Source organism: Harpia harpyja, chromosome 12 (assembly GCF_026419915.1).
Source record: "Harpia harpyja isolate bHarHar1 chromosome 12, bHarHar1 primary haplotype, whole genome shotgun sequence".
In the NCBI taxonomy this organism is placed as follows: Eukaryota; Metazoa; Chordata; class Aves; order Accipitriformes; family Accipitridae; genus Harpia; species Harpia harpyja.
This window is the reverse complement of record NC_068951.1, coordinates 32,159,524-32,173,736: the sequence shown is the minus strand read 5'-3', so window position 1 is coordinate 32,173,736 and position 14,213 is coordinate 32,159,524. Positions and strand designations below refer to the sequence as shown.

At 46.0% G+C, this 14,213-nt stretch overlaps 1 protein-coding gene across 2 annotated transcripts in view; it reads left to right on the top strand.

Moving 5' to 3' along the window:
* Positions 1 to 14,213, top strand: part of TP63 (tumor protein p63) — a 109,339-nt gene that overhangs the window by 14,442 nt on the left and 80,684 nt on the right. For both annotated transcript variants that reach the window (XM_052804491.1, XM_052804493.1), the window contains exons 2-3: positions 6,406 to 6,534; positions 7,284 to 7,416. In XM_052804491.1, coding sequence (XP_052660451.1) covers positions 6,406 to 6,534; positions 7,284 to 7,416 — 262 coding nt within the window. The remainder of the gene's footprint in view (positions 1 to 6,405; positions 6,535 to 7,283; positions 7,417 to 14,213) is intronic.

The following is a 14,213-nucleotide window of genomic DNA, read 5'->3' as shown; positions in this document are numbered from 1 at the left end:
GTGTGCTCTGCAGGCTGAGGGTGACTGACGCGGCCGTGGGGGACAAGCCTGCTCCACGCTTCGGGGAATTCCAGATGACACTGCCTGCCAGGCACACGCTTGTCCCGTGCTGCTAGACCCTGCTTCCTTCTCCTCTTGCACAGCTGTGAGCTTCATAAGGTAGCGATGTCTACAAATCACTGCAGTGTTAAAATGCAGAGCAGGGGGAATTCCAGCAGGATGAGGTCTGCCAAGTTCCTCGAGTTTTAACGGTGCAGTCTGAAAAGGAGCCCCCTCCCCACTCAAGAACTAAAAATACAACTAACACCAAGATTCAGGCAATTAAGTATAATACTCACAAACTTTAAATCATTTGTTTACCATTGCTTTTGATGTACTTCAAGATGTGACTGGAGAAGGCAGGGACCAGCACGTGCATTGGGATTGATGGAGATGCTGACAACTCTGCTCTCTGACTTACATCTCTATCTGGCCCACACCCTGTGACAGTTGAGGGCTAATATATTAATCTATGAAGGAATTAACGGCTGTTAAGTGGTTAACTGCTGTAAGCATTTAGGAAGAAAGATTAGTTTTTAGTCTGGGCATCTGGGTTTGAAATTCTACTTCCACCCTGAACTCTGAGTGTGGCTTAAAGCCAGTCACAGCATTTCTGCAGCTTCGATTTTCATTCCTGGGCATCAGCATTTTGGTGCCTAAATATAAATGAAGTTTGGGGGGTTTCTTTCTCTAGAAACTGCAGTGCAATTCTACTTGAAGAAATTAAGGTCTTCTTAAATTTCTCTATCTTGACACCCAAAATCACTAGTTCCTTTCTGAGCAGCACCAGACTGGGACTCAGGTGACCAAGGTTGTATTTCTGGCTGCACAACTGGCTTGCTGAGTAACAATGAGTAATCCTCTGACCTCCTGGTGCCTTAGTTTTCCCACAGGTAAAATGGGAGTAATTACACTGTCTTCCTTTGTAGAGCACTTTGAGAGCTATGAATAAAATGAGCCATATTAGATATCATTATTTAGACATTATTAATTATTCTTCGGGTTCATTTGTATAATGTGGAAGTGCTTTCTTCATAAGAGTAGATGTTCTTCTCTTTACCTCAAGGTCTCCTAAGTACTCCACTAGCAGGTCCTTTAGAGGAATATATCTTGTGAAACAACAGCAGATCTGTAGCTTACAAAGAAAGACTTCTCTGGCCCCATCTGCTTGTCCACTGACTGAGGACTACAGAGCCAGTGATAGAGAATTGTATGCCGTTGATAGACATTTGGTGGGGAGAAATAGAAAACAACATCCTGTAACTTTGGCAACAAGCAAAAGAAAAAGCTCCAAATCTTTTTGCTCATCCTTAGTATGAAAGATTTCTTCTCACAAGATTTTACACCATGGCTTTACACCAACATCAAACCATGAAGTTCAGCATCTATAAACCACACTGATAGTTTCCAAGAGTTTGCACACCGTGCAGGAGAAACACAAATCACCCCAGAGCTCCAGCTTCCTAGGGAAGCTAAGGAGAACTGGAGGTGCTTGGGTTTCTTGAAACCCAACACAGTAGCTTCACTGAGATACCTTATTCATTTCTGGTTTCCGTATAAACTCTGCTACTAACCCAGGGGCAGTTCAGAGTGTTGAAGCTCTAAGCCTGTTTTGGATGAAAACCCAAAGAAAACCATGCTACCTCTTGGCTGTAATAGTCTTTCTTATTTTTGGAAGGAGGTTGCTGGACTCACACATGCACCCCAGTGGAGCTGCACCCTGCCTAAGATCTGACTCTATATCAGTGAAAGCAGGTGGCATCTGCCTTTAAGGTTAAAGCTACAGAGGAGGGGCTGTGCATGCTCTGTATCAAACCCAGGTCTTGCTTTCCTCAGGAGCTCGTGTCTTTTCCCCAGCAGTAAGTCAAGCCTTGGTGTTTTGGGTTTAGCCCTTTCTAAGCAAGGTTGTTTGCAGTGAAAGGTGGCTTTTTGGGTAAGAAGCATTGCAATAGTTGAGTTTAATAGTTTTCTGTCATTGTTTTCTGGTGTGGAAAGTGGTTTGGGTTGTTTTGTTTCGTTGCTTTTCTTTAATGTCTTTGATGTGAAGGTTGGAAGGGGGAAAACGTGGTGAAGAGTGGAAGCGTGTGCTTAGAGTGAGGTAGTGGAAGCAGAAATGCCTTGTTTTCTTTCCTGTTTGCCACCAGTTTATGTAATGTTGGGCCAAGCAGTCAGGGCTTTTTTTCCACCTGTGTTGGGACCCTTGGCTCCAGGGAAAGGTAACAGCAATGCAGATGGGCTAAGGCTTATGAAAAGCAAATGCTGTGCTTGACAGGGGTGGGGTTTTTTTCTGATTGTTGGGTTTTGGTGGGGTGGGTTTTGTTTTGTTGGGATTTTTTTTTTGTGATGTTTAACATTCCCAGCCTTCTGGGATACTCTGAAATTGGGTGCTGTGTGAGCACAGCTCCAGAGTCAGATTGCTCTCATTGCCATATTTTGCAGATATCTCACTCATTGGTGTGATGGCAAACTGAATCAGCTGGGATCCAGTCCCACTCGGTGGGCTGTAACACAGCACTTCTGGGGAAATGATCAGGAGGCAGCAAAACAATCAGTGTGCCCAAGGCTTCAGCCTACTAAGTGAATCTGGAAAAGTGCTTTCACCTGGAGTCTGGACTGCTCTCGCTTCAGCAAAATAAATAGGATGGAGCTGAGCTAGACCTTAGTGGGAGTGCTTTGCTGGCTGAAACCTGTTCTGGGATTCAGTGATTCAGGAGCAGTGTCCTAGCACTGTGCCAGGAAAACCTGTGCTCTTGGTGAGGTGCTGCTTTTCAGAAAAGATTTAACCTGCTATTTCTGTTAATTAATAATCCCCTGGTGGTTTTTAAAGGAGGGGTTTGCAGGTTCAATGTCTTATTCAGCTTGCAGTTTGATGGGGGCTGTGAATCCCTCTGTAGCTCTAACCCGATGCAGTTAGTGCTCTCTGCTTGTGGCAAGCTGCCTACCAACTATTTCAGCAGTTAATGCAAGGAATTAGCTTGTAGGGTTAAAGCAGAGGGCAAGCTAGACAAGACTTACTACCATGCTTTGTCCCGTCATAGTCAGTAGTTTGGTATAATAGGCTGTGTTCAGTAGTGTTATCTGCTATGATGTGCTTTGGCATGAGTGGTTGTGGGTAAAAGGGATGTTGTTTAAATGTCTGTTAATAAAAAAAGCTGCTGGTAGGAGCAATTTGAACAATGCAAACTCCTGCTATCTTGTGATTAACTTTAGGCACTCGGGAATTATTTTACTGAAGCTAGAGCATTTGCTGATGTGGGAAAAGGCAATTAACTAGAGTAGTGAAATTTGTGCTTAGATCTTGCTTAGGCTTTGGCAGCTATTTTCTCATGAAAGAGCAAATTTGGGCACTTAGTTATGCTGTTTAGTAGACAGAGGCTGCTCCTCTATGCTGAAGGCTGTTTGTTAAGGAAAATGGCACTAGGTTTAGGTTTTAAGATCACAGGGAAGGAGACGGTTTAGCTTGCATGTAGCTTTGTGCTGAACTGAAGTCGGTTTTCTTGGGGCTTGACAGCTCTTTCCCTGAGAGCAGGGTGCACCAAACTGAGTAAAAAGCAATGCTCACTACCTCTGTAATGCTCTAGCCTTCTCACAGATGCCTTGCTAAGGTTGGCCACTTAATCCTGCAGCCTCCTTGGAAATAGTGCTGTATGGGTAGTAAAGGTGTTGCATAGAGTGTTGAAGGAGTCCCTCAAATTTCGCTTCTGTGACAGCATTAACCAGGGAACTTGCTTGGTATAGGGAAACATGCCTTTTTGGCCGTCAGGTAAAATCTGATAATGCTTTTCTTAGAAACAGTAAGCCAGGAGTTTGGTTGGGTACAGGGATAAAGATGACACAGCTGGAAAATACCTCTCTCTGGAGAAATTTGGAATTGTGTTTAGTACAGGAATACACCGGTTGTGTCCTTAACTGGTGTGACTCTTTCCAACAGCTCTGTTAGCTTCAGAGGTGTACAATAACAAACCTGCCTTTATCAGTCTGTGCAGCTAATATCTCCTTCCTTTCCTGTGCTGCAGGCTGTGGGGACTGTGAAGAGTGCTTGGTTGGGGTAGGTTTATGATAAGCAACTTCTGCTTTGCTGCTGAGTGGGACTACAAGGGCCAGAAGAAGCAGGGCTGAACTGGGTTGCTTTGCCTTCTTGAAACCTAGGACTTTGTGCAGTTGTGAACCAAAGCTGGGGCATGTCATGGCATGCAGGAACCTCATTGCACTGAGGAAAGAAGGTCTCTGAGGAAGGTCTGTTTTGTAGTAACTCTTTTTGGTGAAGTTGGTTCCTGTGTACATAGTAATGAGCTGGTGTGGACAGTTGTTGCTACCTTGGTAATGAATTCCTAAGAAATGATTTTTAGTGTTCAAGTCAAGGGCAGTTGTGATAAGTGGTAAATAATTGTTAAAAGCGAGCGCTGTGATGGCTTTGGAGAACCCATTGGGGGTGTTCTCTGCCTGTTCCTCGGAGGTCAGGACCGGTATCGAGCAGTGCCTGGCGTCCCCGGGTTTAGTGGCAGAGTGGGTTGGGGAGCATGCACTCCCCATTGCTCTCCTACAAAGGTTGTGATAGCGTTGATTTGCACCTTATATAGCAGGCTTTAGGCCAGATCTGTTCTTCTGGGTTTCAGTATGGCATTCTTGAAAGTGCCTTACCAGACTGAAAGCCTGAAAGGAGTAATTTCTGGCACTTTGTGGGATAACTGCTGTTCTCAGAGGATTTGTGATTATTTATTCACATGTAGTGTGGGTATGTGCTTGCATCTGTGAGACAGAGCTATTAGCTATGACACTTCTGAATTTTATTTTTGTCTCTGGCTGTTCATGAACTTTTAAAGGATGTTGGGGTTTTTTTGTTAATCACAAAAAGGATGAGTAACTGAAGTGATACTTTCACCTGTTTTGAGGCATGCTCAGCTATGGCTCTGGGGGTTGAAACCCCTTTGATTTCTGTTAGCTTAGGAAAACTGAACTTTCCAAAGAGCATGCAGTTCTGTAGGCAACAGAGGTGAGGAAAGCCCTGCTTTTTGCAGACCAGAGTCATCCTCAAAACATAAGAAGCCATACAAATTCAGTAAAAAGAGCTAGATCCCTCTCTGACAGCAGCCAGAAACTGATGCTTCAGGTAAAAGTAGACAAAAAGAACAACTGCAGTGTGATACTCCCTCTGAAACACTCTTTCTTAATTTTGGCAGCTTAATAAATTAGGGTCTTCCATGCAATTTGTTTAGGCCATTGTGTTAAACAGCATCAAAATGTGCCAAACCAAATGTTAGTCCAATTGTCTTTGGAATCCATTTATAGCCCTGGCTCCTGCCACAGCCGTTCCCCTGGCAGGGAGCACGGTGGTTCAGTTGCATTGTGTCAAAACAACTCTTTTACGTGAAAATTTTGCAGGGTGCCCCTGCCCTGGTAGCAGGAAAGGCAGTCACCTGCCTTGTACTCTGATTAAGTTGAACCGAGGGGTTTTGTCAACTGCAAATATACTCGAGAAATTCCCCCCCCCCCTTACATCCCTGCAGCCGTTGAGCATTTTGACATGGGTGTAAAAGCTGCTGCGTTTGAATTTAGAAATTGGCCAGTGGGATGAGAATGTGCAGCTGTGGAAGGCGCGAGTGCTCCAGCTTCGTCACTGCTCCTCTTGGGCCCACCTATTTCTGTGAGGCTTCTGGGAGCTTAAGGGGATAAAAATGGCCAAGGTAATTAGCAGATCTGGTGGAAATCAGCCAGTTGGGCTCAGAAATTACTGGAGGTGAGGAGGCAATAGACAAGCAGATATAATCTGATGTGATGGAACTTATCTCCATAGCAAATAAAGCAAAAAGAAGATGATGACTATTATTATTATTATTATTATTCAATTTTTTTTTTTTAAATACATATTTTAGTCAAAGACCTCAGCTGCAGTGGCTGAGTGTAGGAGAAGTCATCTAAATCATCCAAGGGCACGAAATCTAGAGAGGCAACCAGCCAGGGACAGTGGAATCTCACACTGCTTAGATGCTTCACCTGCTGGAAAGACTACCTGCTTTATATGGAAAGTTGATTATTTGGGTGTAAAATGGAAGGTGGCTTTTTTTTTTTTTCCTTTGGGATTCTTATGACACAGCATCCCGGTGGACTCTGAGGGATATTTAACTTATTGGGCAGGGTGACCAAATTCTCTCCCGTCTAAATACAGCATCTGCAGCAGTGTGGAATGTGTGTTGTACAGCTGTGAATGTTCCAGGCATTCAGCGTGTCTCCTTTTTCACACAATAGCTTCTATTTATGGGTTTTCATCAAGTTGGGCTCATGCATTCAACATATCTTTGTGTGTGTGTGTTTTTCTTTTTTTTTTCTTTTCTTTTTTTTTTTTTTTTTTTGCTTTTGTTTTTTAAGGTTTGTAGAAACTCCGAGCCACTTCTCCTGGAAGGAGAGTTACTACCGATCAGCCATGTCCCAGAGCTCACAGCCCAGGGAATTCCTCAGCCCAGAGGTGCTCCAGCATATCTGGGACTTCCTGGAACAGTAAGTAGCCCTTACATGGAACCCGTGGAAGAAGGTGTTTTGGGACAGGACACCTCTAATTAGGCTGCTCAGGGGACTGATGCTGGGGGTTTTGGAGTCTTCTGTACCTGTTGATTAGAAGATGTGGGTGTGAGTCTGTGATGACTGACAGCTCTTGAGCTTTCAAGAGGTTCTACATCCAGGCTATGGGGAACAGATGCAGAGATCAGCAGTGACACTGACTCTCTTCAAGACCTTTTGTTGCTGAGCCGACTGCTTTCCAGCAGGTGGATGGTTGGCATTTTCCCCTAAGGAAATGGGGTCATTACTCTGTGTCCAGGCTGCATGTTTTCCTCTTTTGCTGATGCCAGGGAGGGAGAGGAGGTGGAGATGGTGCAGAATTCATCCTGTCAGGTCCACTGAAGGAAATAAAACTGACTCTGTTCCCATTCCTGACTTGCCGTGACTGATGCTGAGACAGTTACTGCTATAAATCCTCCATGAGTTCTGTCTTTCAGTGATTTAACTCCTGCGCTCTTACCTCATTTTTATGGTCAGGCAAGTGAAATGTCCCTCCAGGCCCTGTCCTGTGCAGGGGCTGCTGTTAGCATAGTGGGTGATGAGGTTGTTGTTCATTAGTAATTAATTACTTTGTCCTGAGACTGGTTCGTGGTCATGCCTAAGTCCTGGGTGACACCCTAGCATGGGGCGAGGGGGGGGTGGAAAACAGAATTTGGCCAACTTTAATTGCATCGCTCTGTTCTTTTCAGGCCAATATGCTCGGTTCAACCAATCGATTTAAACTTCATCGATGGCCCATCTGAAAATGGCCCTACAAACAAAATAGAGATTAGCATGGACTGCGTCCGGGTGCAGGACACGGAGCTGAATGACCCAATGTGGGTGAGTAGTGAGAAGAACTTCCTTAACCTTTGGGGACAGATGGGGAGTTTTTGCAGGAGCTATACTTGCTGCGTTGCCCCGGGGCCATCTTCCCTCTCTTGGTGGAGGAGTTGCGGCCACTGCCTCTGACCAGGGAAGTTCCTTCTCGCTTTGCCTGTTGTGTCCCACCCACAGAAGCTGGTTGGGAGCATGGCTCTGCCAAGTGACTCTGGTGGTGGTGAACAGTGTTTCTGTACACGTGGCTGAACTGGATGGCATGTGACCCGTGGAAAGGCATCGCTCCTCTGTGCCTCCCTGGGGCTGTGAGGAGAAGCAGGCTGGCTCCTTCACCTGCTCCTCCTTTCCCGCTGCAGCAATGGCAGGAGAGAGGGATGAGGCATCTAAACAGGCAGAAGAGCTGAGGAGTCTCTTGCACTTGCCTGGCTGCTCAACCATCCCTGCTCGCTCTCTGCTTAGAGCTAGTGTATGTGGCCTCAGGGTTAAAATAGTTAGTGTTCTGGGCACAGCTGCAATTTGGCTGACCAAGGGCAGGAGTTCTTCACTGGTTTTTCTTCTCTTGAAGGTCAGATATGAATGAAAACTTGGTTTCAGACCATGTTTGGGTTTTTTTCCTACTGTGTCTCCAGATAGGCAAAGCTAGAGAGTGTTTGTAACAAGTTTTTTGCTGTGAGTGTCTCACCAGTGGCTCAAGAATGGAATGCAAATGAGGCATTGGTGGTTGCTGGTTCATTGCCTTTGGCACAAACTGACCAGCTCTTTCTTAGCAATAACTCTGGTGAAGAAGCCAGGTGCTATTCTTGCAGGCTGGAGCAGGAGGTATTTCAGGAGTTCGAGCTTTTCGTGTCCTGTTTCTATTCTTCCTGTTTTTTCTATACTTTGGGGTAAAAATCATGCATGGTTTGAAATTTGTGTTGGTGTCTCTAAATTTTCTTGTTCCTCTGTGTTTCCATCCTGAGAAACTATGTCAATTAATTCCTTGGTTAATCAACCACCATTTTTAATGTGCCCAACAATGGTGTATTGGTGGTCTGCATCCTGGCAGTGTTTGTAACCTGGAGGATCACATCTGCAAGGAAAGAGCTCCCAGGTCACACTGGTTGCAGTCCCCAGTGACAGAAGGTTTGACCTGTTACTATTGCTCTGGTGTGACTGCTGGGGAGACTGTGGTGCTCTTCTCTTTCCTTGCAAGATTGCAAAGGGTAAAAAGGGCACTCTGAGGTTGGGTATATGCTTGGCTAATGTGGGGTATGTGCTTGGCTGAAGTAGTGAAGCTAATCCAAGTGCACAAGGAGAGGTGACTGACATCAAGTCTGGTTATCTTTTGCTTGATTCTGTGGTTGGGTTGGGAACAGAGAGGTGGTGTGCAAGCCTTCAATCAGCATCTGGATCTTGGCTTTTTCCAACACCATAGCACAGCTCCAGTAAAATGTTGTCTCTTCAACAGCTAGTCCAAAACATTCTCCATGTTTAGCAGGGCTCCTAATTTTCAAAGTGGGTGGTAGTGTTCTGTTTGAACTAACTCTGTCCTATTAAAAAACAATCCCCAACAGTTTAAAGGTCATCAGCAGAAACTTTGCTCCTTCCATGCTCAAACCTGGACTTGCTGCATTGAGTGCTAGCAAAGCCTCCCCATCTCCAGTTCCTCTGAGCTGTCTGCAGAGCACTGCGGTAGCTGGCTGGCTCACTTGAAGCCCTTGTTCAGAGTCTCCCTCTCCAGTCTGTGGTACAGTGAAATATGAATAGAAAATCCCTTCTTGTCCTCTCTAAGTACTGCTGAAGTGAGCACTGGGGCTAGGAGAGGAAGACAGGCAGCTTTTGCTATGCAATTACCTCTTGCTTATGATGGGTTTGATCCCAGCCTTGCAAGAGGCATTTCTGGAGAGGCTGAGCTGCACGGTGACTTCTTTAAAAAGTGTTTTTCACTGACATGACAAGCCAAAGGGGGAGCAGGGAAATTCCACCCCATCCTCGCCCTTACTGTAAGGCAGCGGCTCAGAGTACATTAATGTATGTACATTAATAAATGTTCCAGTTTGTCTTCAGTGGAAGACAGCACCTTCGCTCAGTTGAATGCTGGACAAAAGCCTTTACAGAGCAAAATATGCATCGCAAACCTGTGCAAACAGCCCGTCTTTTAAAATGAGGAAAGCTCTTTTTACTCCCCTTACCACCACCACCACCTCCCTATAAATTTGCAAACATCCCTGACAGGTGACAACTCCCCCTTGCAGAGAAGTCTGTGTTTGCTTTGCTGTTTCTGGGGCTCGCAGCCGCTGCAGCTTGCACTGGCAGAGAATGTGTAGCCTGGGGCAAGGTGTTTGCTGTTTGTCGGCTTTAATCTGAAATACCTTACAACCCTCTTCCCCTCCAGCTTCTCTTTTCCTTTGGATAGCTTCGGGGCAAGAGCTCCCCTTGCACCTGTCTCTACTGTAACCTCAGCCATGTCACTTCTAGACACTAGGTGCTGCACGCAGCTGATTGCAGCAAAGAGTTGAAGAGGGCAGATAAACACAAAGGAATGCAGCAGAAACAGAGGGGCCCTGCGAGATGAACAGTGAGATCAAGGCAGAGTGCTTTTTATTATTAGATCTGTCTTAGGAAAAGAGCAAGGCCAGTTTTTCTCCAAAATGTACCACCATGTGAGATTTAAATAGGTGCAAAGCAATTAAGACTGGTTTATTTAAAGAAATTGTCCTTATGTGGACTTCAAGGCAATCCCAATCAGCCTTTAAAATAAGCTCTGCACCTTCTTGCAACTTATGGCTGAAAAATGAAGATTTCAGCCCTGAAAGATGTCCATCCTTGATCCCAGGAGTTGTGTCAGTGAGAGCTGTGATTTTTTTTTTTTTTTATTATTATTATTTAATTTTGGGGGGGGTACAGTTGCTGGTTCACAACAGAGCTGGCAGTGGGGAAGGAGCTACAGTGTTCAGAGCAGTGCCTGAAGAAGCTGTCCCACTGGTGGGCTGGAAAATGAGCATGAGTTCTGCCCTGCTGAACACCCATCAGTTGCGTTCATTGCCTTGAAAATGCAAGTATCTGAGGAGAGAGATGAAGAATGTTGGCTGGCAAAGAAACCCCTCTTGTTTGAGCTACAGCTCTGTCTCTTGCTGAGCCAAAACCTTGCAGTTCTCTCACTCTTGTTTTTAAGGAAGAAATATTCTCCCCGTGTCCCATATAAGAAGGGGGTAAGAGAAACTGGTGATCAACACTACCTTGGGATGCAAAGAGCTGGAGGGGACAGGAAGAGGGTTTGTGGGTCTGGTGTAACATTAGACAGTCAGCAGCCTTCCCTGGCTGTGTGCCTTGTGACCGGCTCTTTCACAATGTCCTAGGTGGCCCATCTGTGAGGCTGCTGGCTGTGCCTCTTCCTCTCCCATGGCATTAACCACAGTCACGCTGGGAAATCCCAGCAGAGATCTGCCTTTTTGCATAGACGGAGTGAGGGGCTGGTGGTCCCTGTGGGTGTGGAGAACATTTAGTCTCTGCCATGGCCCTGGTGTGGGAAGGAGCTGCAGATGGCCAGGAAGGTAAGTTGAATGTGTGTCCTTGTGGGCCACCTGCCATTCATTAGGCTTACCAAAAAAGGTGGTCCCCAGCCTCTTTCCTGACCAAAAATGTAGCCAGCAACCGTGGGGTCTGTGGTGGGGTGGTGGCCAGCTCCCTGCATTCAGCTGGTCTCCAAGGCTGTATCCTGCAGTGCTAGAAATGCTATAGGTATTTTCTTGTTTTTTTCTGACTGACTAAATACCTTGGAGCTACAGGGAGGAGGGGTCTGGAGACCTGTCTCTAGGAAGGAGCATGTGGCGGTGCAATAACCCCTGCATTGCCCTGGAGCCTTCACAGCGTGTTGTCAGCCTGCCATACCAGGTGCAAAATTGCTTTCCTTCACCAGCCCTCAGAAGTCCTTTAAACTGCTCACTGATGCTAAGATATGCTAGTCTGGACCCAAACAAAGCTGCTTTGGGCTAAGGACTTCAGTGGGCAGCATCCTGATAAAAGTGTTATTTGAGGGGCTTGCAGAGTCTGGAAGTCTTCTACCACCATCCCAGCAGTCTGTCCAGGGCTCCGGGAACCTTGCAGGCGGCAGCAGGAGTGCTGTCCCCAGTGATGGAGCAGCTCATCCCCCTCCCCCTGTACATACCTTATTTCATGCCCCTGAGCGAGCTGTCCTCCGCAGCCCCTTGCCTAACCAGTTCAGTGGAATGCCTTTCCCCAGACAGTCGCCGTGGTCAGAGTTTTCTTAACCTGGATCTGTCCCTCCCCACAAAAGGGAGAGAGAATTCCTTGCCTTTTTTTTTTTTTTTAAATTTGTCCTTCCTCATCTTCTGCAAATCATTGTGGGGATTTGCTGTGTGTGGCTTGGTTTGGCACTGCTGAGCTCCCTGTGGGGTGGGTTTCTGCCCTGGGGATGGTGGAGTGAGTGCTTCAGACAGAGCTGCATCCTTTTGGGTTTGGATCCTCAGCTTCATGGGCTGTGGGTGTCCCAAGCCTGGCAGCTACAGAAATTTTGGAGGTGCAACGTGTGTTTCATAGTTTTAAAAGTGAGAGGTTCAGCTCTGTAACTTTGCTGTTCTCCCTTATACACAGAGGTGGAGATAAAACTAGGCTGTAGGAGAGACTGGATGTGGCCCATGTGGGATATGGAAGTCGAGGCTCTTGACCTCAGCCCTCACACCAATGGTGCATCTCAGAGTTGGTATTTGATGCTTCCCAATGAAAACAAGAAACCTTTCCCAGGTTTAACCTGCTGTAGGCTCGTGGAGGAGCCACCCCAGCCACCTTGCACAGGATACCTTCCCATGCTGCCGCCCAGCGAGCTGGAGAGGAGCAGGGCTGAGGCCCCTGCAGAGCTATCCTGGCCCAAGGTGGCTGCTGGCTCTCTTCTGCATGCTCTCAGACTTAGCATTGTGTAAGTCAGTTCAGTAATTTGTATTTGGTGGCCATGCACTGAATTCCTGGGTCCCTGGGAGCCCATCACTTGGGGACTGTGGTCAGGATCAGGTGTGCAGCAATATGATGGACTGTTATAAAAAAAAAAAACAAAAACCCAAGCCACTATCCTGCAGGAAGCCTGTTGTATCCTATCCAACACTGTAATATTAAAGCGCAGGCTCTGATCTCCGTTAAATTTTAATTGCTTGCTTAAAAGTATTTTTCTGGGTCAGGAGAAGAGAACTCCACTTGCTGCAAGGTAATGGCTGAGGAAGCAGGTGAAAGCTGCTTAAGGGGTGGTGGGACTGCAGGACAGGGAGGACATCCCTGTGTACTGACAGCAGGGCAGGGAGCTGGCGTGGTATGCATGGTGTGGCTGAGTGGTGCAGGAAGAGAGTCCCAGTGCAGGGGCTGACTAAGGGCTCTGGCAGGTGCCGCAGCCCTGCATTTTGTTGGGAAATGGTTTTGCACCTGGAGGATAAGGCCGATTTGATAAGTAGATGCAGCGAAGTGGGTTGTGTGGCTGTCTGTTTCCATGCCTAAGTATTCCCAGATTGACCATAGAAAGGAAGGAAGGACTTTGTACAGCACAGGGATGTGATCAAAGCTTTTATTACTGTCTGGTTTGTGCTTGAGAGAGTTTGAGGCTTGCCAAGTTTCTCTTCTTTGTGGGTATTTGTTCGTTCCATAGCTGTGCAAAGAAAGTTGAGATTATGCAAAGGCATTTCCATAATGAGCAAATGCATTATTCTGTTGGAAGTTTCCCTCCAGCACCTCTCTTGTTTGCAGTTGAACTTGTAGGCTCTCCTAATTTAGGCTTGGCTTTGTAATCCTGCTGAATGTTTAATCTTCTGCAGTGTAGGTCCTTCCAAATGATCTAATTATCAAATTTGGGGCTGCAGATCCAAATCCAGAAATGGTCAATTCCTTCAGGTAAAGGATGCACATAGAGAATGCATTTGTACATTCAGTTTGGCCAAAGCCTGAAGACTTCTCTCATTCTGTGTGTAGTAGGGCTCTGAAGACATATTTATGCTGCTTTAAAATAATTTTTCACTAGCTACCTTTCCTGTGCTGTTTTGTCCTGGTTCTGGCTGCGCACCAGGGCTGGCTGCATTTCTTTTTGTAGGAATGCAGCCAGTTGATGAATATCATTACACCAAATGTTTTATTTTTAATGCCAATTCCCTGAATTCTCAATGGTATTGAAGAAAACCAATGGGTGATCTGTCTGCTGTGCTATTGATCATTTTGGAAGCATATTTAAAATTCCTTTAAATATTTCTGCCCTTTCAGTACCTTGCTTTACATTCATCTTGGGAAGGAATAAACTAATTTTAAGCCAAAAAGCACAAACCTACTGGAAAAGCGCCATGTGTGAGATGGGGTGTTTTGTGTTCATTCTGGCCTGGCTCCTCTGGAGGGCTGGCTTTAGCTGGTATTGCTACGAGCGCTTGAGGCAGAAGAGTGTTGCAATTGTGAGTCCTGTCATCTGCCTACATGCAAATACCTCCAAACAAAAGAAGCAGTCACTTCAGAAAACATCTTCCCCAAGCAGCTAGGCCTGCCTCCAAAGGTTTCCATGGTGCTGCACGTGCTTCTTGCTTAAGTATGGAGCAATAATGTGTTAGTGCTTATTTTACATCTTTAAAAGGTCTCTACAAACACTTAATTAGAAGGCATCTTGATCTTGGAGCAACAGATCATAGGCACTTTTGCCTCTAGAGCAAGTTTAAGGTTTATGCTGTCTTGATGAGATTTCACTGTATGTTCCTATCAAGTTGATAGGATTTCCCCCCCCCCCCTTTTTTTTTTCATTTTTCATTCTTAACCTATAAACATAATTCCCATATTTATTGGGA